The 23538-nt window shown below is 43.8% G+C and overlaps 1 protein-coding gene across 1 annotated transcript in view; it reads left to right on the top strand.

Moving 5' to 3' along the window:
* Window positions 1-23538, top strand: part of LOC130283125 (protein kinase C delta type-like) — a 49904-nt gene that overhangs the window by 8118 nt on the left and 18248 nt on the right. The window contains exons 2-3 of the mRNA XM_056532315.1: window positions 2620-2792; window positions 4084-4142. Coding sequence (XP_056388290.1) covers window positions 2620-2792; window positions 4084-4142 — 232 coding nt within the window. The remainder of the gene's footprint in view (window positions 1-2619; window positions 2793-4083; window positions 4143-23538) is intronic.

The following is a 23538-nucleotide window of genomic DNA, read 5'->3' as shown; positions in this document are numbered from 1 at the left end:
TAACTGCCATGAGCGTATGAAACCTGCGTGTATGAATGTGGTGAACGTGTGAACAACAAAACCATGACCGTGTAACCAATATATCTGCCAGGAGCGTATGAACCCTGCGTGTATGAATGCGATGAACGTGTGAACAATAAAACCATAACTGTGTGACCAATATAACTGCCATGAGCGTATGAAACCTGCATGTATGAATGCGGTGAACATGTGAACAACTTAAGAACCGTGAGCGTGTGACCACTATAACTGCCATGAGTGTATGAACCGTATAATTGCTATAGGCAGTATACTGCCGTAACCAGTATGAAATACCATTAACATATGAACCGAATGATACTTTGAGCGTATGAACCAGTGATAATTATGAGGTGTTTGATTGCCATGAACGTAACATGGTGGAAAGAATGTAAGACAGTGAACATGCCAAGAATATGTGAACAGCATAAATGCCAAGTATGTGGACCATGTAAAACACCAGCGAGTGAGAGAATAACCATGAGGTGAAAAGCATAAACGAGTTTGCACAGTATAAATGCTGTGAATGTATCGTCAGTGAGTATATGTACCGTATATAATGATATTAGCACATGAAACTGTATACATACTATGCGCGTACGAACAGTGTGCCATAAGCGTAAGAATTAACCATGAGTGTAAGGATGATAAGAAACTCATGGAGTTATCAAACCGTGAAGATGCTCTACTCGTGTGCCCCTTGTACCAGTAATGCGTGTATGCCCATTATAAACCAAGCGTATGAACCGTATGGATACCATGATCGTGTAAATAACGAGTATTACACTGTGTATACTATGATTTAATTAGATGTAGCCTATGTTATATCTCTACAGAGTATTGCACCCTACTGTATACTATATTGAAACAAGACACTCTGCAGAGCACTGCATCACCCCACACGGCATATGCTACCCTGAAATGTGATCCTCTGCAGAGTATTGCACCACACCAAGCAGTAAATGCCACCCTGTGTTGCAACGAGACCCTTCGCAGAGCATTGCACCACTCTGCACATGCTAACTGTAACGACCCTCTGCAGAGCATTGCACTATGCCCTATATAATATGTTATATTGAAACCATCCCATCTGCAGAGAATTGCACTAACTGTATAAAGTTTGTTTATAATGAGACCATCTGCAGAGTATAGCACTATACTGTATATAGTATATATTATATTGTAACAAGACCATCTGCAGAGCATTGCACCTTAACTATATATCATGTATACTATATTGTAACGAGACCATCTGCAGAGCATATCACCATAGCTGTATATCATCTATACTATATTGTAACGAGACCATCTGCAGATTATTGCACCATAACTGTATATCATGTATACTATATTGTAACGAGACCATCTGCAGAGTATTACAAGATAACTGTATATCATGTATACTATATTGTAACGAGACCATCTGCAGAGCACTGCACTATACCGTTATATAGTACATGTTATATTGTAACGAGACCCTTTGCAGAGCATTACACTGTACCGTATACTGCAAGGGCACCGTATATCCCGTAGAGCACCGCAGCACACAGCAAAAGTTATATTGAAACGACTCTTTGCAGAGCATTTCACCACACTGTATACAGCAAACGTTATATTGAAACAACCCTCCGCAGAGCATTACACTATACTTTAGATTAACGATAGCAGACAAGCTGACAGGTCCGCCTAACGAGGACTGGGAAGCTGCCGCAACCTGTCCCAGGGGCATAGACAATTGTAGCTGTGCGGGTGGCGGGCGGTCCACATGTCGCCATGAGGCAACTAGCGGGCTGCGCGAAATGCTGAGGCCGCACCACCCCCAGCACCGATTTAACTCACCTGCTTGCCGCTCCTGGCCCCCACTACCCCTGCGGGCCGAGCCAGCCAGAACCATACCTGCCCAATATTACCTTATAATCAGAGTGAGACACAGCATCCCCAGATAAGACAGCCAGCGGAGCTGCCCGGAATGCCGCGCCTGCACCCCCCCAGACTCATGATCAGCGAGGCCTCCGCACCGTGAGCAGCAGCTCTGAAGATTTTTGTGGGAGATTCAAACACCAGACTGCCACAGGAAGCAGAGATTCCACAGACGACACGTGCTCCGCCCCTGTAGGGGAGGGGGGAGTTATATACACACGCCCCCACCTGTTCCCAATAAGACCCACCTGGAAGGGCAGGGAGCGATAATTACTTCCGCCCCTCGCACAAATACAGCCCATCAGGCTTTATACTTAATGTTTGTTGTCACTAAGGATTGGTAAATCTATTTGGGAGGGGATTTTGGACTATTGCATGCAAGGACATGGAAGAGTACATGGGAAAATGATGATATGGCTTTCAATAATTATCAATATAAACTTACTCCATTTAGGATAAGTCATAGAAGTTATTGTTCCTCCCTTGACTTTACATAAAAGGTTTATCAATGGAGCTTCAGTATGTCCAAAATCCCAGGAGCAGAACGCAAATTATCTCTATATAATCTGGAAATGTCCTTACATACAATCTATATGGGGAACATTTTCTATGAGCTAGAGCGAAAGGTCAAATAATGTTTTATTTCTTGCCAGATTAATGATGATTGATTTCTTTTGTTAGTGCCCAGCTGAAGACTCGGACTCAACATGGGCTGTAGTAGGAAGAGAAAGAAGAAGACATCTACATAGAAGGAAAGGAAAGAACAAAAGAAGAGAAGGAGGAAATTACTCCAAAGTGGAGAGCTACCGAGAGAGGTGTCGACCTGCAAGAGGGATGCAGCCAGGTGACTGCAGGTAACCCAATCACAGTGGCCTTGTGGGGTCAATGGAACCGGATTATTGCATGTCTAAAACAGAAAAGGAATAAGACCATGACCAAAGCAAAGGCCCGGATTAGGACTTCACCACCTACAAAACTCCATCAGGAACAACATGATGGAAATCAGGATACAGGATACAACCTGAGATCAAGATAAGGACAAGACACTGGATTCACTGGAAGAAACGCAACCTGCCAAGGATCAAGGAACATGGCTAGAAAAGAAACATGGCCAGAAAAAGAGAACCGGAACTCGCCTTTACTACATTAGGGAAGCAGAACACAGTCATCTCTGCTACATTGAAATACAGTGGGAAGAACAAGTATTTGATACACTTCCGATTTTACAGGTTTTCATGCAGAGGTCTGTAATTTTTATCATAAGTACCCCTCAACTGTGAGAGATGGAATCTAAAACAAAAATCCAGAAAATCACATTGTATCATTTCTTTAAAAATGTATTAGAATTTTATTGCATGACATAAGTATTTGATCACATATCAACCATGGATTTAAATTCTGAGGTGCACGCAAGATCCCCCTGCTCAAGCCAGTGCATGTCCAGGCCCATCTGAAGTTTGCCAATGACTATCTGGATGATCCAGTGTTATAATGGGAGAAGGTCATGTGGTCTGATGAAACAAAAATAGAGCTTTTAGGTCTAAACTGCACTAGTCTTGTTTGGAAGAAGAAGGAGGACAATTACAACCTCAAGAACACCATCCCAACCATGAAGCATGGAGGTGGAAGCATCATTTTTTGGGACTACTTTTCTGCAAAGGGGACAGGACGGCTGCACCGCATTGAGGGGAGGATGAATGGGGCTAAGTATCGCAAGAACCTCCTTCCCTCAGTATGAGCAATGAAGAGGGGTCATGGCTGGGTCTTCCAGCATCACAACGACCCAAGCACACAGCCAGGGCAACTAAGCAGTGGATCAGTAAGAAGCATCTCAAGGTCCTGGAGTGGCCTAGCCAGTCTCCAGACCTAAACCCAATAGAAAATCTTTGGAGGAGGCTGAAAGTCCGTATTGTCCAGCGACAGCCCCAAAACCTGAAGGATCTAGAGAAAGTCTGTGTGGAGGAGTGGGCCAAAATCCCTGCTGCAGTGTGTGCAAACCGGGTCAAGAACTACAGGAAATGTATGATCTCTGTAATTGCAAACAGAAGTTTCTGTACCAAATATGAAGTTACAGTATGCTTTTCTGATGTATCAAACTCTTATGTCATGCAATAAATTGTAAATTTGTCTGGATTTTTGTTTTAGATTTGGTCTCTCACAGTTGAAGATACCAGTGATAAAACTTAGAGATCTCTACATGCTTTGTAAGTAGGAAAACCTGGAAAATCGGCAGTGTATTAAATACTTGTTCTCCGCACTGTGTGCATATATATATATATATATATATATATATATGTATATATAGATATATATATATATATATATATATATATACTAGCTGAGTACCTGGCGTTGCCCAGTTTTTGCTTCCTAATCCTTGTTGGGGAGGAAACTCAACAAAGGAGGAAGCTTTTGACTTCTTATCCCGTCCTCATATATTGTTGTCCTATCCCAACCCCATATCCTGTCCTCATATCTCAACCTCATATCCCATCCTCATATCCCGAGCTCATATCCCGTCCTCATATCCCGACCTCATATCCCGACCTCCTATCTCGACCTCCTATCCCGTCCTCCTATCTCGTCCTCCTATCTCAACCTCCGATCCCGTCCTCACACAACTCTTTCTACACTCACCGCTGTGGGATAGATGACAACTGAGGATCCTTAAAATCCCTGCAGCAGAGAGTGTAGCAGGCTGGAGATGTGTGAGCCTTCACTGCATACATTCTATTTTAAATGTTTGTGTTCCTGTGTAAAATAAAGATTTTTTTTTATTTTTGTAACTTGGTTGGTGTGTGATATTCTATGACTGCTTGTTCTTTCCTCTTTATGATTGTCTTTTTTTTTTTTTTGCAGTCAACACACATGATCACTAGTATGGCTGTGCACAAGATGTGTGTGTACGATAGATGTGTTTATATGACGTATGTATGGTAGATGTGTGCATGTATGATAGATGAGTGTGTGTATATGAATGATGTATGTATGATAGATGGATGTACATGATAGATGTGTGTTATAGATGTGCGTGTATGATAGATGTGTGTATGTATGATAAATGTGTGTATGTATAATAAATGTGCATGCGTGATAGATGTGTGTATTTGTATAATAGATGTGTGTGTATGTATGATAGATGTGAGTATGTATGATTGATGTGTATATGTGTATGACAGATGTATGTGTATATGATAGTTGTGTGTATGATGTATATACGATAGCTGTGTGTCTGCATGATAGATATGTGTATGTATAATTGATGTATGTGTATGTATGACATGTGCGTATGTATGATAAATGTGTGTATGTATTATAGATGTATGATCTCACACACATCTATCATACATACACATACACACATCTATCACACACAAATCCATCACACACATACACAAACATCTATCATACATTCACCATACATACACACATTATACATACCCACATATATCATATCCATTGTGCATCTCACTGTCTCTCCTTCCAGCAGTGCCTAGCACTGGGAGTAGGTGAATTAAACCCTCCATGACTGGTCTCCATAGGTACACGGCGCAGCCATGCGTCGGGTCTATGAAGCGAGCTCAGGAGCTGAGCTCTCTTCATACTGGCTAATGCCAGACATCACCGATCAGGGTGATGTCCGGCATTAGCCATTTAGACACCACAATCAAAGTTGATTGTGGTGTCTAAAATGCCGAAAACAAGTGCTGGTAGCTCAGTGGAGCTGATCATGACACCCGTGGCAAAATGCTGCATGGTCCCGATCAGCTGAAAGGATGGGCGGAGGTTCCCTACCTTCCTCCCTCCCATCCAATAGGCGCTCCAATAATGCAGGCAGCCTCAGCAGCTTGTAGTACTGGAGCGCCTATAAAACTGATCAGTACTGTGCTATGTCTCCTATGGCACTGCATTGATCAGTGTCTGCAATCACAAGATTGCAAGTAGTAGTCCCCATAGCAGTGTTTCCCCAGGGTGCCTCCAACTCCCAATTATGCAACTGGAGACAAACTGCTTGGAAAACACTCCCCTAAGGAGACAAAACATATGAAAAAAATTGTAAATTAAAAAAAAAAGGGAAAAAAAAGTAATAAATGTTAATAAGCCCCTCCCATAATAAGTTTAACCCACCCACTTTTTTCCATTTGGGCTATGTGAAGGCTCATTTTTTGCGCCGTGATCTGTTGTTTTTATCAGTACAATTTTTGCTTTGATGGGACTTTTTGATCGCTTTTTATAATTTTTTTCTGGCATACAAAGTATAAATATGCAATTTTGGACTTTGATATTTTTTTATGTATACGCCTATATCACATATGTTTATGTTTAAAGAGGAACTCTGGTGGAAATCAATTTTTTTCATATCAACTGGTGCCAGAAAATCAAAGTGATTTGTAAATTACTTCTACTAAACAAATCTTAATCCTTCCAGTACTTATCAGCTGCTGTATGCTCCAAATGAATTTGTGTAGTTCTTTTCTGTCTCACCACAGTGCTCTCTCCTGCCACCTCTGTCCCTGTCAGGAACTGTCCAGAGTAGATACAAATCCCCATAGCAAAACTATCCTGCTCTGGACAGTTCCTGACATGGACAGAGGTATCAGCAGAGAGCTCTGTGGTCAGACAGAAAAGAACAACTCAACTTCCTCTGGAGCATACAGCAGCTGATAAGTACTGGAACGATTAAGATTTTTTAAATAGAAGTAATTTACAAATCTGTTTAATTTACTGGAACCAGTTTATTTAGATTTGTTTTTTCCACCTGAGTACCCCTTTAATTTTCTTTACATATTTTTTTTTTTATGGAAAAAGGGAGGTGATTCAAACTTTTATTAGGTAAAGGGTTGATTCGCTTTTATTAACTTTTTTTTTACACTACTTGGACTGCATACACCGTTCAATGCTATGCCATAGCATAGCATTGATCAGTGTTATTGGTGCTCTGTTGCTTCCACCTGTCATGGCTGGAGCATGAGATCATTGATCGGACGGCAAGGAGGCAGGTAAGGGCCCTCCCACCATCCTCTCAGATGATCGGGACACCGCGGTTTTACCCCAATGGTCCACATCAGCTCCACTGAGTTGTCAGGACTGTATTACTTTTATTTCAAAGATGCCGGTGATGTCCAGCATTAGACACGGGTCCTAGCAGGTGTTAGCCGCCAGGACCACCCCACTATGACACAGGGTCAGCTCCTGAGCCTGTGTCATGTAAGAGGAGTGGGCGCAAGGTGTACAGGTACGCCCAGTGTCTTCTGGAGTTAAAATTCAACATTAATGAAACCACACGGTTAATGGCGTAAATGTTAAAAAAATATATATTAAAAAGTGGTTAAAAAAAAGTCCCATAAAAACAAAAATGGCACTGATTAAAACTGCAGATCGCGGAGCAAAAAATGAGCCTCATACATCCCTTGATGTAGAAAAATAAGTATTATGGGGGTCAGAAGAGCACAATTTTAATCATACAAATTTATTTTTTCACAAAAAGATAACACTTTAGGTAGTACATAAAAACAGAATAAAGAATAAAGATAATGTCATTTTTTATCAAAAAGTGCGCTGCCTGGAATCTACCCCCCCCCCCCCCCCCCCCCCAAAAAAAAAAAAAGTTGCTAAATTGCCTTTTTTTCCAATTTTTCGTGACATATTCTACTTTAACATAGTGGTAAATTTTTGTGGAAACTTGCATCCTTTCTTGGTGAAAAATCCCAAAATTTGATGAAAAAATTTAAAATTTTGCATTTTTCTAACTTTGAAGCTCTCTGCTTGTAAGGAAAATGGATATTCCAAATACATTTTTTTTGGATTCACATATACAATATGTCTACTTTATGATTGCATCATAAAATTAACGAGTTTTTATACTTTTGGAAGACACCAGAGGGCTTCACAGTTCAGTAGCAATTTTCCAATTTTTCACAAAATTTTCAAACTCGCAATTTTTCAGGGACCAGTTCAGGTTTGAAGTGGATTTGAAGGGTCTTCATATTATAAATACCCCATAAATGACCCCATTATAAAAACTGTACCCGCCAAAGTATTCAAAATGACATTCAGTAAATGTTTTAACCCTTTAGGTGTTTCACAGGAAAAGCAGCAAAGTGAAGGAGAAAATTCAAAATCTTCATTTTTTACACTCGCGTGTTCTTGTAGACCCAGTTTTTGAATTTTTACAAGGGGTAAAAGGAGAAAATTTATACTTATATTTGCAGCCCAATTTCTCTCGAGTAAGCACATACCTCATATGTCTTTGTAAAGTGTTCGGCGGGCGCAGTAGAGGGCTCAGAAGGGAAGGAGCGACAAGGGGATTTTGGAGCGTACGTTTTTCTGAAATGGTTTTATGGGGGCATGTCGCATTTAGGAAGCCCCTATGGTGCCAGAACAGCAAAAAAAAAAACACATAGCATACCATTTTGGAAACTAGACCCCTTGAGGAACATAACAAGGAATAAAGTGAGCCTTAATACCCCACAGGTGTTTCACGACTTTTGCATATGTAAAAAAAAAAAAAAAATCAAATTTTTTAAAGGGTTAATAGCAGAAAAGACCCCCCAAAATTTGTAACCCCATCTCTTCTGAGTATGGAGGTACCCCATAAGTGGACCTGAAGTGCACTGCGGGCGAACTACAATGCTCAGAAGAGAAGGCGTCATATTTGGCTTTTTGAGAGCAAATTTTGCTCGGGGGGCATGTCGCATTTAGGAAGCCCCTATGGTGCCAGAGCAGCAAAATAACCCCCACATGGCATACCATTTTGGAAACTAGACCCCTCACAGAATATAATGAGGGGTACAGTGAGCATTTACCCCCCCCCCCCCCCCCCCACTGGTGTCTGACAGATCTTTGGAACAGTGGACTGTGCAAAATTTTTCATTTTCACGGACCATTGTTCCAAAGATCCGTCAGACACCTGTGGGGTGTAAATTCTCACTGCACCCCTCATTACATTCCTTGAGGGGTGTAGTTTCCAAAATGGGGTCACATGTGGGTGTTTTTTTTTTTTTGCGTTTGTCAGAACCGCTGTAACAATCAGCCACCCCTGTGCAAATCACCTCAAATGTACATGGCGCACTCTCCCTTCTGGGCCTTGTTGTGCGCCCCCAGAGCACTTTGCGCCCACATATGGGGTATCTCCGTACTCGGGAGAAATTGCATTACAAATTTTGGGGGGCGTTTTTCCCTTTTACCTCTTGTGAAAATGAAAAGTATAGGGCAAGACCAGCATGTTAGTGTAAAAAATTTTTTTTTACACTAACATGCTGGTGTAGACCCCAACTGTTCCTTTTCATAAGGGGTAAAAGGAGAAAAAGCCCCCCAAAATTTGTTAGGCAATTTCTCCCGAGTACGGCGATACCCCATATGTGACCCTATTATGTTGCCCTGAAATACGACAGGGCTCCAAAGTGAGAGCGCCATGCGCATTTGAGGCCTAAATTAGGGACTTGCATAGGGGTGGACATAGGGGTATTCTATGCCAGTGATTCCCAAACAGGGTGCCTCCAGCTGTTGCTAAACTCCCAGCATGCCTGGACAGTCAATTGCTGTCCAGAAATGCTGGGAGTTTTTGTTTTGCAACAGCTGGAGGCTCCATCTTAAAAACACTGCCATACAATACGTTTTTCATTTTTATTAGGAAAGGGGGGGGGGGCACTGTACGTGTGCATATGTAGTGTTTTACTCTTTATTTTATGTTAGTGTAGTGTTTTTAGGTTACATTCACACTGGCGGCGGATTACACTGAGTCTCCCGCTAGGAGTTTCGAGCTGCGGCAAAAAATTTCCCGCAGCTCAAATTTGTAGCGGGGAACTCGCTGTAATCTGCCGCCAGTGTGAATGTAGCCTGTACATTCACACGGGAGGGGGGTCAAAACTACAACTCCCAGCATGCACTGACAGACCATGCATGCTGGGAGTTGTAGTTTTGCAACAGCTGGAGGCACACTGGCTGGAAAACCTTGAGTTAGGTTCTATGACCTACCTCAGTATTTTCCAACCAGTGTGCCTCCAGCTGTTGCAAAACTACAACTCCCAGCATGTACTGATTGCGGAAGGGCATGCTGGGAGATGTAGTTATGCAATGGCTGGAGGCACGCAAGTACAACTCCCAGCATGCCAAGACAGCCTTATGCTGTTCCTGAATGCTGGGAGTTGTAGTTTTGCAAGATTTAGAGGGGTTCAAGTTGTAAATCACTGTCCAGTGGTCTCAAAACTGTGGCCCTCCAGATGTTGCAAAACTACAACTCGCAGCATGTCCAGACAGCAAACTGCTGTCTGGGCATGCTGAGAGTTGTAGTTTTGCAACATCTGGAGGGCTACAGTTTGAGACCACTTAGTGATCTACAACCTGAACCCCTCTAAATATTGCAAAACTACAAGTCCCAGCATGCCCAGCAAACAGCTGTCTGGGCATGCTGGGAGTTGTAGTCTTGCAACATCTGGAGGGCCACGGTTTAGAGACCACTGTAAACTGTGGCCCTCCGGATGTTGCTAGGCAACAACTCACCTAGCAGGACCCGGAAGCCGCCGCCGCCGCACGTGGGGGATCCCCGCATGGAGGATCGCGCTCCGGGATCCAGGTAGGGACCTTCGGCGCCGACCATCCCTGGACGGTTCCCCCGTTTTGCCCGGACACTGATAGGTGGGCAAAGCGGGGGAACCGAACTTTAATCCCCCCTCCCCCGGTCTGCTATCGGTCGGTCGCTCGGCCGACCAATAGCAGGGATAGGAGGGGTGGCACCCCTGCCACCAAACTCCTATCCCTTTAGGGGGATCGAGGGTGTCTCGGACACCCCCGATCCCTCTTATTTTCCGGGTCACCGGGTCACCAGTGACCCGTATGACCCGGAATCGCGCAGATCGCAGGTCTGAATTGACCTGCGATTTGCGCGCATCGCGGTTATGGGGGGTCTCAGGACCCCCCTCGGCGATGTGCCGGGATGCCTGCTGTTAGATAACAGCAGTCATCCCGGTCCGATCACCGCTACCGGTGACACGGCGCTCCCGGAACCCCGCGACGTACATGTTCGTCGCCGCGCGTCAAGTGACACTTCGCGGCGCCGTACATGTACGTCGCTCGTCGTGAAGGGGTTAAGCAAATTTCTCCCCATTTCATATCCAATTCCCTCCATTTTATGTTTAGTCAGTGAACATGAAATTGGGGGGAGATGGCTATATAAAATAGGGGGATTGGACATTAAATAGGGGGGAACTTCACCATTTGTTTATAATATCGAAATCACAATATTTACCTCCATAAACACAATCACACATATCGTGCAGCCCTAATACACACACATACACACATGTACATACACAAACACATATACACACACAAACACATATACACACATATACACACAAACACACATATACGTACACAAGCACATATACACAAACACATACACACATATACGTACACAAGCACATATACACAAACACATACACACTCATATATATTCCTCTTGTTATTAATAGTCATTTTTAGGTCTTGGGAGGAGATTTAGATTGTTCTATTTGGGGTTTGGACACAGTTGGATAGGTAGAGACAGGGGCGGACATATCGCCTGTGCAGCCGGTTCAGCTGCACAGGGGCCCAGCGTGAGAGGGGGCCCGCTGCCCTCTCCAGGTACGGCCCCAGAGGCGAGCATTAGGCCACATACCACCGTATACTCCCCGACCACAGCAAGTTTGACAGCACTCGGATGGACGCTGCGTTCAACCACCCCTGCAGTCAGTGGCGTCTCTGGGGGGAGGGTTAGGGGGGCCAGAGGGAGCCACGGCCCCCCCCCTACATCATGATTGCCCCCCCTAGCAGCAGTAGGTCACTAGCAGCTCTCATGGCCACCAGTAAGGGGCCCGAGTCCCCGCTGCACCCCCCGCCCCCTGGAGCCATCTACTCCGCCATTCTTTTTTTAAATAAATCTACAGCCTGCAGCCCTGTCACCACGCAGGGGCCGCGCTATGCAGACTGGGAAGAGCAGACAGGAAGCTCCTCCCCCTCTCTCACTCCCCTGTATACTGGACCTTGTGGAGCAGGCCCACTGTGTGTATACAGGCCCGGACACCACCAGTATGGAAGACTTACCTGCCCAGTGCCCACTGCTGATGCTGCCCTTTTAACCCCTTAAGGACCAATACAAATAAACCTGTACGCCCCTGAAAGACCAGGCCTGCTTTTTCAAATCGGGGATGTCTGTCTTTATTAGAGAATAACTCTGGTAACGTTTCGCCAATCACGATAATTCTGATATTGTTTTTTTGTCACAAGTTGTCCTTCATGTACATAGTAAAAGTTGGCGATATCATTTGTAGTTTTTTTTTACAATGCAAAAAATCATGAAATTATTACAAAAAATTAAGATTTTTTGCTATTTTAACACTAATAAGTTGCATATATTTATACATACTGACCAAATAGTTTATGAAACTTATACTTTCAGATGTCTACTTTATTTTGACGTCATTTTTTTGTTTTTAATTAACATTTTAAATTAGTTAGAAACCTAACAATTTAACTTGAAATTTTGAAAATTTTGAAACTTTGAAAAGTACATCTTTTTCTGTGTGCTATGCAAGGTTTGCAGAAATTAAAAGGTAGTAGAACATAGGAACACCCCCCAAATGACCCCATTTTAAAAACTAGACCCCTCAAGGTATTCGCTAGGGGGTACAGTGAGTATTTTAACACCATAGTTTTTTGGCAGGAATTATTACAAAGTCAGTGTTAAAAATTCGAAATTTGCTATTTTTCACAAATGCATCATTTGGGGGGCATATTTTTTGTACATCACTTCTGATATTGAAAGAAATGCACCCTATATTTTATTTAGCTGCTTGTCCCATGTTCGGAAATACCCCCGCTTAGGCCATATATGGTTCCTTGGCTGCGTGGTAGGACCCAGAAGGAGAGGAGCGCCATTTGGCTTTCAGGGCAGAACAGTACCCCCACCCCCACAAGTGACCCCATTTATATACCGTACCCCTACAAGTTATTGGCTGCACCAGGGACCACTCTGATTGGTCCTTTGTCGGCTGGCAGTATAACGCGTCTGTGTGTGACAGTTAAGGCTCCTGATGGATATATCCGCCATGTTGTGGGAATAAGCACCCGCTCATGGCGAATATATCCATCACTGCTGCGGCTGGGTAGCTCAGTGTGTCCGCTCATGACTGCTGGCGGGAAATCCGCAGCTATGAGTGGACACACAAAGCTACCCAGCCGCAGCAGGGAGCTCATTACCGTGACTGCTGCATAATGTGTAGGATCACATGGTGGACATCCGCAGCATATTACATGTCCGCCAATGCGATCCTACACATTATGCATTTTTTTTAAATTAGATTAATTTAATAAATATATTTATATATATATATATATATATATATATATATATAATTTATTTTATTTATTTATTTTTTTATTTTATTTTTTTATTTATTTTTTACACTTTTATTACATTTTTATTTATTTTTACACTTTTATTTTATTTATTTATTTATTTATTTTTACACTTTTTAATGCTTTGGAATACTTAGTATTCCAAAGCATTGCAGTTATATGCTGCCTGCCAGTTTTCACTAGCAGGCAGCATATTAGGACGTGCCTCTGGCACGTCCTTTCAGGCAATACCCAGGGCAGACCTGGCAGGGCAGACCTGTAGGACCCCCGGCTGCCCAGGTATGCAGCAGCACCCCGCGATGCTCCGGGGTGCTGCAGGAGAGACAGAGGGAGCCCCCTCCCTCTGTCAGAACTCCTTACAGCGCGCGGTCACTTCTGACCGCGGCTGTAAGGGTTAAACTGTCGGGAGTGAAGTTCACTTCACTCCCGGCAGTGCGGCAGGTCCCGGCCAGCCGCGGCCACACACAGCACCCCGCGATCGCGATGCGGGGTGCTGCAGAGGAGACAGAGGGAGCTCCCTCTCTCTGTCATAACACTTACAGCCCGCAGTCACTTCCGACCGCGGCTGTAAGGGTTAAAACTGCCGGGACCGAAGTTTACTTCGGTCCTGGCAGTGCAGCAGGGTCCCGGCTGTGTGATACAGCCAAGTCCCTGCCGCAATCTCGTGGCTGCACTGGGCAGCACCCACGAGAATAATGGATGAGTATAGACGTCCATTTGCGGGAACGGCCGCCAACCTGGACGTCTATACTCGTCCGTGGTCGTTATCGGGATAAAGTAAGTAACTTGCTTGGGGGAGAGGGGGAAAGTTGTAGGAGACAGTGGGAGGTAGATCAGTGTTTCCCAACCAGGGGGCCTCCAGCTGTTGCAAAACTACAACTCCCAGCATTCCTTTGGCTTTATGAGCATACTGGGAGTTGTAGTTTTGCAACAGCTGGAGGCCCCCAGGTTGGGAAACACTGATCTATCTACCTATCTATCTATCTATTATATATCTATCTCCTATCTATCTATCTCATATCTATCCATCCATCCATCTATATCCATCTATTTATGCATCTATCTTTCTCATATCTATCTATCTATCCTCATATCTATCTCATATCTATCTATCTATCTAATATCTATCTCATATCTATCTATCTATCTCATATCTATCTATCTATCTCATATCTATCTATCTATCTATCTATCTCATATCTATCTATCTATCTATCTATCTAACTCAGATAGATGAGAGATAAATAGATATGAGAGATAGATAGGTAGATGGATGATATATAGATAGATACATAAATATATATATATATATAGATAGATAGATAGATATAAGATAGATAGAAAGATACATAAATAGATGGATAGATAGATGATAGACAGATCGATAGATAGATGATAGATACATAGATATGATATAGACAGATAGATAGATAGATTAGATAGATAGATAGGAGATAGATGGATATGATATAGATAGATGGATATGATATAGATAAATTTATATGATATAGATAGATAGATAGATCAGTTTCCCAACCAGGGGGCCTCCAGCTGTTGCAAAGCTAAAGCTCCCAGCATTCCTTTGGCTTTATGAGCATACTGGGAGTTGTAGTTTTGCAACAGCTGGAGGCCCCCCTAGTTGGGAAACACTGATCTATATCAATCATCTATCTATTATCTATCTATCTTTCTATCTCATATCTATCTATCTCATATCTATCTATCTCATATCTATCTATATCATATCTATCTATCTATCCATCTATCTATATCCATCTATTTATGTATGTATCTATCTATCTTTCTATTTATCTATCTATCTATCTCATATCTATCTCAGATAGATGAGAGATAGATGAAAGATAGATAGATATGAGAGATAGATAGATAGATGATATATAGATAGATATGAGATAGATAGAAAGATAGATTAATAGATGATAGATAGATAGATGATAGATAGATAGATAGATATGATATAGATAGATAGATGATAGATAGATATGATATAGATAGATAGATAAATAGGAGATAGATGGATAGATGATTGATAGATAGATAGATCAGTGTTTCCCAACCAGGGGGCCTCCAGCTGTTGCAAAACTACAACTCCCAGTATGCTCATAAAGCCAAAGACATGCTGGGAGTTGTCGTTTTGGAATAGCTAGAGGCCCCCTGGTTGAGATACACTGATCTATCTATCTATGTCATATCTATCTATCTATCTATCTCATATCTATTATCTATCTATCTATATATCATCTATCTATCTACAAAACTAAAGATCCAGCGGCACTCCCAGATAAGGTGCAAAAACAAAGTGTTTTATTCCCCCATGTATGTGTGACGTTTCGATAGCATCCCGCCATCTTCATCATACGTACAGTTGTACATTCTGTAGTCTCTGTGACATCACTGTGCTTCATAATAAACTGTGACATCACTGTGCTTCATAATAAACTGTGACATCACTGTGCTTCATAATAAACTGTGACATCACTGTGCTTCATAATAAACTGTGACATCACTGTGCTTCATAATAAACTGTGATATCACTGTGCTTCATAATAAACTGTGACATCACTGTGCTTCATAATAAACTGTGACATCACTGTGCTTCATAATAAACTGTGACATCACTGTGCTTCATAATAAACTGTGACATCACTGTGCTTCATAATAAACTGTGACATCACTGTGCTTCATAATAAACTGTGACATCACTGTGCTTCATAATAAACTGTGACATCACTGTGCTTCATAATAAACTGACATCACTGTGCTTAATAATAAACTGTGACATCACTGTACTTCATAATAAACTGTGACATCATTGTGCTTCATATTAAACTGTGACATCACTGTGCTTCATAATAAACTGTGACATCACTGTGCTTCATAATAAACTGTGACATCACTGTGCTTCATAATAAACTGTGACATCACTGTGCTTCATCATAAACTGTGACATCACTGTGCTTCATAATAAACTGTGACATCACTGTGCTTCATAATAAACTGTTACATCACTGTGCTTCATAATAAACTGTGACATCACTGTGCTTCATAATAAACTGTGACATCACTGTGCTTCATAATAAACTGTTACATCACTGTGCTTCATAATAAACTGTGACATCACTGTGCTTCATAATAAACTGTGACATCACTGTGCTTCATAATAAACTGTGACATCACTGTGCTTCATAATAAACTGTGACATCACCGGGCTTCATAATAAACTGTCATATCACTGTGCTTCATAATAAACTGTGACATCACTGTGCTTCATAATAAACTGACATCACTGCTTCATAAAAAACTGTGACATCACTGTGCTTCATAATAAACTGTGACATCACTGTGCTTAATAATAAACTTTGACATCACTGTGCTTCATAGAAAACTGTGACATCACTGTACTTCATAAAAAACTGTGACATCACTGTGCTTCATAATAAACTGTGACATCAATGTGCTTCATAATAAACTTTGACATCACTGTGCTTCATAATAAACTGTGATATCACTGTGCTTCATAATAAACTGTGACATCACTGTGCTTCATAATAAACTGTGACATCACTGTGCTTCATAATAAACTGTGACATCACTGTGCTTCATAATAAACTGTGACATCAATGTGCTTCATAATAAACTGTGACATCACTGTGCTTCATAGAAAACTGTGACATCACTGTACTTCATAATAAACTGTGACATCACTGTGCTTCATAATAAACTGTGACATCACTGTGCTTCATAATAAACTGTGACATCACTGTGCTTCATAATAAACTGTGACATCAATGTGCTTCATAATAAACTGTGACATCACTGTGCTTCATAGAAAACTGTGACATCACTGTGCTTCATAATAAACTGTGACATCAATGTGCTTCATAATAAACTGTGACATCACTGTGCTTCATAGAAAACTGTGACATCACTGTACTTCATAATAAACTGTGACATCACTGTGCTTCATAATAAACTGTGACATCACTGTGCTTCATAATAAACTGTGACATCACTGTGCTTCATAATAAACTGTGACATCACTGTGCTTCATAATAAACTGTGACATCACTGTGCTTCATAATAAACTGTGACATCACTGTGCTTCATAATAAACTGTGACATCACTGTGCTTCATAATAAACTGTGACATCACTGTGCTTCATAAAAAACTGTGACATCACTGTGCTTCATGATAAACTGTGACATCACTGTGCTTCATAATAAACTGTGACATCACTGTGCTTCATGATAAACTGACATCACTGTGCTTCATAATAAACTGTGACATCACTGTGCTTCATAATAAACTGTGACATCACTGCGCTTCATAATAAACTGTGACATCACTGTGCTTCATAATAAACTGTGACATCACTGTGCTTCATAATAAACTGTGACATCACTGTGCTTCATCCTGTAATTTGATGTCACTGTGTATAACAACCCTATAGTGACATCACAGTTTATTATTCTTGAATGCTGACTTCACTGTGTATATTTTCCCGGTACAATGACATCACTGTATAGTTACCCTCTACTGTGACAACACTGCGTTTATTAACCCTGTAGTGGCAAAACTGTTTATTGTCCCTGTACAGAGACATTACTGTTTATATTAACTCTGAACTGTGATGTCACTGTGCATATTTACCCTGTATTGTCACTCGCAGTGCAAGGTATATATGTACAGTGGCATTAGGGTATACAGGCTTAATATATACAGTGATGTCACAGTGCAGTGTAAGTATCAACAGTGATGTTGCAGTATAGAGATAACACACAGTGATGTTATAGTTCAGAGAAAATACACACAGTGATGTCACAGTACAGGGATAATATACACAGTGATGTCACAGTACAGAGATAATATACACAGTGATGTCACAGTACAGGGATAATACACAGTGATGTCACAGTACAGGGATAATATACACAGTGGTGTCACAGTACAGAGATAATACACACAGTGATGTCACAGTACAGAGATAATACGCACAGTGATGTCACAGTACAGGGATAATACACAGTTATGTCACAGTACAGAGATAATACACACAGTGATGTCACAGTACAGGGAGGGATAATATACACAGTGATGTCACAGTACAGGGATAATACACAGTGATGTCACAGTACAGAGATAATACACACAATGATGTCACAGTACAGGAATAATACACAGTGATGTCACAGTACAGGAATAATAAACAGTGATGTCACAGTACAGGAATAATACACAGTGATGTCACAGTACAGGGATAATATACAGAGTGATGTCACAGTACAGGGATAATATACAGAGTGATGTCACAGTACAGGGATAATACACAGTGATGTCATAGTACAGGGATAATACACACAGTGATGTCACAGTACAGGGATAATACACACAGTGAGATCACAGTACAGGCATAATATACACAGTGATGTCACAGGGCAGGGATAATATACACAGTGATGTCACAGTACAGGGATAATACACATAGTGATGTCACAGTACAGGGATAATATACACAGTGATGTCACAGTACAGGGATAATACACACAGTGATGTTACAGTACAGGGATAATATACACAGTGATGTTACAGTACAGGGATAATATACACAGTGATGTCACAGTACAGGGATAATACACAGTGATGTCACAGTACAGGCATAATACACAGTGATGTCACAGTACAGAGATAATACACACAGTGATGTCACAGTACAGAGATAATGCACACAGTGATGTCACAGTGCAGGGATAATACACAGTGATGTCACAGTACAGAGATAATACACACAGTGATGTCACAGTACAGTGATAATACACAGTGATGTCACAGTACAGAGATAATACACACAGTGATGTCACAGTACAGGGAGGGATAATATACACAGTGATGTCATAGTACAGGAATAATACACAGTGACGTCACAGTACAGGGATAACACACAGTGACGTCACAGTGCAGGGATAATACACAGTGATGTCACAGTACAGAGATAATACACACAGTGATGTCACAGTACAGGAATAATACACAGTGATGTCACAGTACAGGAATAATACACAGTGATGTCACAGTACAGGAATAATACACAGTGCTGTCACAGTACAGGAATAATACACAGTGATGTCACAGTACAGGGATAATATACAGAATGATGTCACAGGACAGGGATAATATACAGAGTGATGTCACAGTACAGGGATAATACACAATGATGTCACAGTACAGAGATAATACACAGTGATGTCACAGTACAGGGATAATACACAGTGATGTCACAGTACAGGGATAATACACACAGTGATGTCACAGTACAGGGATAATATACAGAGTGATGTCACAGTACAGAGATAATACACAGTGATGTCACAGTACAGGGATAATACACAGTGATGTCACAGTACAGGGATAATACACACAGTGATGTCACAGTACAGGGATAATATACAGAGTGATGTCACAGTACCGGGATAATACACAGTGATGTCACAGTACAGAGATAATACACAGTGATGTCACAGTACAGGGATAATACACAGTGATGTCACAGTACAGGGATAATACACAGTGACGTCACAGTACAGGGATAATACACACAGTGATGTCACAGTACAGGGATAATACACAGTGACGTCACAGTACAGGGATAATACACACAGTGATGTCACAGTACAGGGATAATACACAGTGACGTCACAGTACAGGGATAATACACACAGTGATGTCACAGTACAGGGATAATACACAGAGTGATGGCACAGTACAGAGATAATACACAGTGACGTCACAGTACAGGGATAATACACAGTGATGGCACAGTACAGAGATAATACACAGTGATGTCACAGTACAGGGATAATACACAGTGATGTCACAGTATAACCATCTCACAGCCGGACCACCATGTAATTTCAGCAGAAAATAAAGCAGGGCCTCGTGTTCAAGTTTCGCCTAAGGCCTCACAAAGTCTAGAGCCGCCTCTGGTTGGCCCTACCATGGGACCCGGTGGGGCCATAAGTCCCAGGTGGCACTTTTCAGGGGCGGCATTTTGCTGTCCCCTTTTTTTTTTTTGGGCCTAGTAGGTTCATGGTAGGGTTGGCGCCGCCGCTGCTCACTGTTCTAAAGCAGCTGCGGGGTATAATAGTGCAGCGGGCACTTTAGACAGTGAGTCTGCCTCTGGCCGACCGGGCTCTGACGAGGGACGTCGCACAAGTGACCTACTTCTGCAGACCCGCTCAGGAGGACGTCAGTGACGTCACTCGTCAGGCCACCGCCGGAGAGGAGAAGCGCTGTGCAGGGCAGGTAAGTGTGTCTCTGTGTGTGTCTGTGTCTGTCTGTGTGTTTGGGGGGGGGGGGGGGCTATGGCTACCTAATGTGAGGAATCTATGCTACCTAATGTGGGGAAACTATGTTACCTAATGTGGGGAATTTGTGCTACCTAATGTGGGGAAACTATGCTACCTAATGTGGGGAAACTATGCTACCTAATGTGGGGAAAGTATGTTACCTAATGTGGGGAATCTGTGCTACCTAATGTGGGGAAACTATGCTACCTAATGTGGGGAAACTATGTTACCTAATGTGGGGAATCTGTGCTACTTAATGTGGGGAAACTATGCTACCTAATGTGTGGAAACTATGTTACCTAATGTGGGGAATCTGTGCTACCTATTGTGGGGAAACTATGCTACCTAATGTGGGGAAACTATGCTACCTAATGTGGGCAAACTATGCTACCTAATGTGGGCAAACTGCTGCCTAATGTAGGGAATCTATGCTACCTAATGTGGGGAAACTATGCTACCTAATGTGAGGAAACTATGCTACCTAATGTGGGGAATCTATGCTACCTAATGTTGGGAATATATGCTACCTAATGGGGGGAATCTATGCTACCTAACGTGGGAAAGCTATGCTACCTAATGTGGGGAAACTATGCTACCTAATGTGGGGGGCTTGAATGAGCTGCGGCATATGGGAGGCCTTAATAAATAATTAGAAACTTTTACAGCAAGTGACATATGGGGGTCCACCTGAGTAAGTGACACATGGAGGGGGGGGTCCTGAACAATTGATGTTTTGGGGGGGGGGGGCAGGCACATTCTTTGCACAAGGGCCCTCTGCTGTCTGTGTCCGCCCCTGGTACAGCCAGTACCCCAGTAAGGGGCCCGAGCTCCCAAGGAGGCCTGGCCCCGCTGCACCCCCCTGCAGTGGCTGGAGGACACATACAGATCAGCCACTGTGTCAGCCTGTCAGAACTCGGGACCTGCGCACCGCAGCTACAGCTGCACACACAGGTCCTGCAGCTAACAGAGTGATACAGTGACCAGAGGTCCGGAGGCTACAGAGTCTACTATATACTGTACAGACAGGACACTCACTGCTGCCTCTACTGTCTGCCTCCTCCTCACTGGTTCTGACTCCTCCTGCTGATGGCACACAGGAACAGGAGCTGCTCAGGGGAAGATCTGCAACACTGGGTGAGAGGAGAGCCTCATCATATTACTGTGCGAGGGAGGCTGAGAGTCCTGCTATGTGTGAGGAGGGGGCTGGATAGGGGGTCCTCTTATGTGGAAAGAGGGGGGGCAGGGGGGGCTGAGAGTCCTGATATGTGTGAGGAGGGGGCTGGATAGGGGGTCCTCTTATGTGCAAAGAAGGGGGCAGGGGGGCTGAGAGTCCTGCTATGTGTGAGGAGGGGGCTGGATAGGGGGTTGTCTTATGTGGAAAGAAGGGGGCAGGGGGGCTGAGAGTCCTGCTATGTGTGAGGAGGGGGCTGGATAGGGGGTCCTCTTATGTGGAAAGAAGGGGGGCAGGGGGGGCTGAGAGTCCTGCTATGTGTGAGGAGGGGGCTGGATAGGGGTCCTCTTATGTGGAAAGAAGGGGAGCAGGGGGGGGCTGAGAGTCCTGCTATGTGTGAGGAGGGGGCTGGATAGGGGGTCCTCTTATGTGGAAAGAAGGGGGCAGGGGGGCTGAGAGTCCTGCTATGTGTGAGAGGGGGGCTGGATAGCGGGTCCTCTTATGTGGAAAGAAGGGGGCAGGGGGGCTGAGAGTCCTGCTATGTGTGAGGAGGGGGCTGGATAGGGGGTCCTCTTATGTGGAAAGAAGGGGGGCAGGGGGGGCTGAGAGTCCTGCTATGTGTGAGGAGGGGGCTGGATAGGGGGTCCTCTTATGTGGAAAGAAGGGGGCAGTGGGGGCGGAGAGTCCTGCTATGTGTTAGGGGGGGGGGTCTGGATAGGGGGGGGCTGCTCTTATGTGGAAAGAAGGGGGCAGTGGGGCCTGAGAGTCCTGCTATGTGTTAGGGGGGGTCTGGATAGGGGGGGTGCTCTTATGTGGAGAGAAGGGGGTCAGGGGGGCTGAGAGTCCTGCTAAGTGTTGGGGGGGGGTCTGGATAGGGGGGCCTCTTATGTGTAGAGAAGGTGGGAAGGGGGCTGAGAGTCCTGCTATGTGTGAGGAGGGGGCTGGATAGGGGGTCCTCTTATGTGGAAAGAAGGGGGCAGGGGGGGCTGAGAGTCCTGCTATGTGTGAGGAGGGGGCTGGATAGGGGGTCCTCTTATGTGGAAAGAAGGGGGGCAGGGGGGGCTGAGAGTCCTGCTATGTGTGAGGAGGGGGCTGGATAGGGGGTCCTCTAATGTGGAAAGAAGGGGGCAGGGGGGCTGAGAGTCCTGCTATGTGTGAGGAGGGGGCTGGATAGGGGGTCCTCTTATGTGGAAAGAAGGGGGGCAGGGGGGGGCTGAGAGTCCTGCTATGTGTGAGGAGGGGGCTGGATAGGGGGTCCTCTTATGTGGAAAGAAGGGGGCAGTGGGGGGCGGAGAGTCCTGCTATGTGTTAGGGGGGGGGGGTCTGGATAGGGGGGGGCTGCTCTTATGTGGAAAGAAGGGGGCAGTGGGGCCTGAGAGTCCTGCTATGTGTTAGGGGGGGTCTGGATAGGGGGGGGTGCTCTTATGTGGAGAGAAGGGGGTCAGGGGGGCTGAGAGTCCTGCTAAGTGTTGGGGGGGGGTCTGGATAGGGGGGCCTCTTATGTGTAGAGAAGGTGGGAAGGGGGCTGAGAGTCCTGCTATGTGTGAGGAGGGGGCTGGATAGGGGGTCCTCTTATGTGGAAAGAAGGGGGCAGGGGGGGCTGAGAGTCCTGCTATGTGTGAGGAGGGGGCTGGATAGGGGGTCCTCTTATGTGGAAAGAAGGGGGG

This window comes from Hyla sarda, chromosome 7 (assembly GCF_029499605.1).
Source record: "Hyla sarda isolate aHylSar1 chromosome 7, aHylSar1.hap1, whole genome shotgun sequence".
In the NCBI taxonomy this organism is placed as follows: domain Eukaryota; kingdom Metazoa; phylum Chordata; class Amphibia; order Anura; family Hylidae; genus Hyla; species Hyla sarda.
Note: the sequence above shows the minus strand (reverse complement) of the source record. Positions and strands in the feature narration are given on the sequence as shown.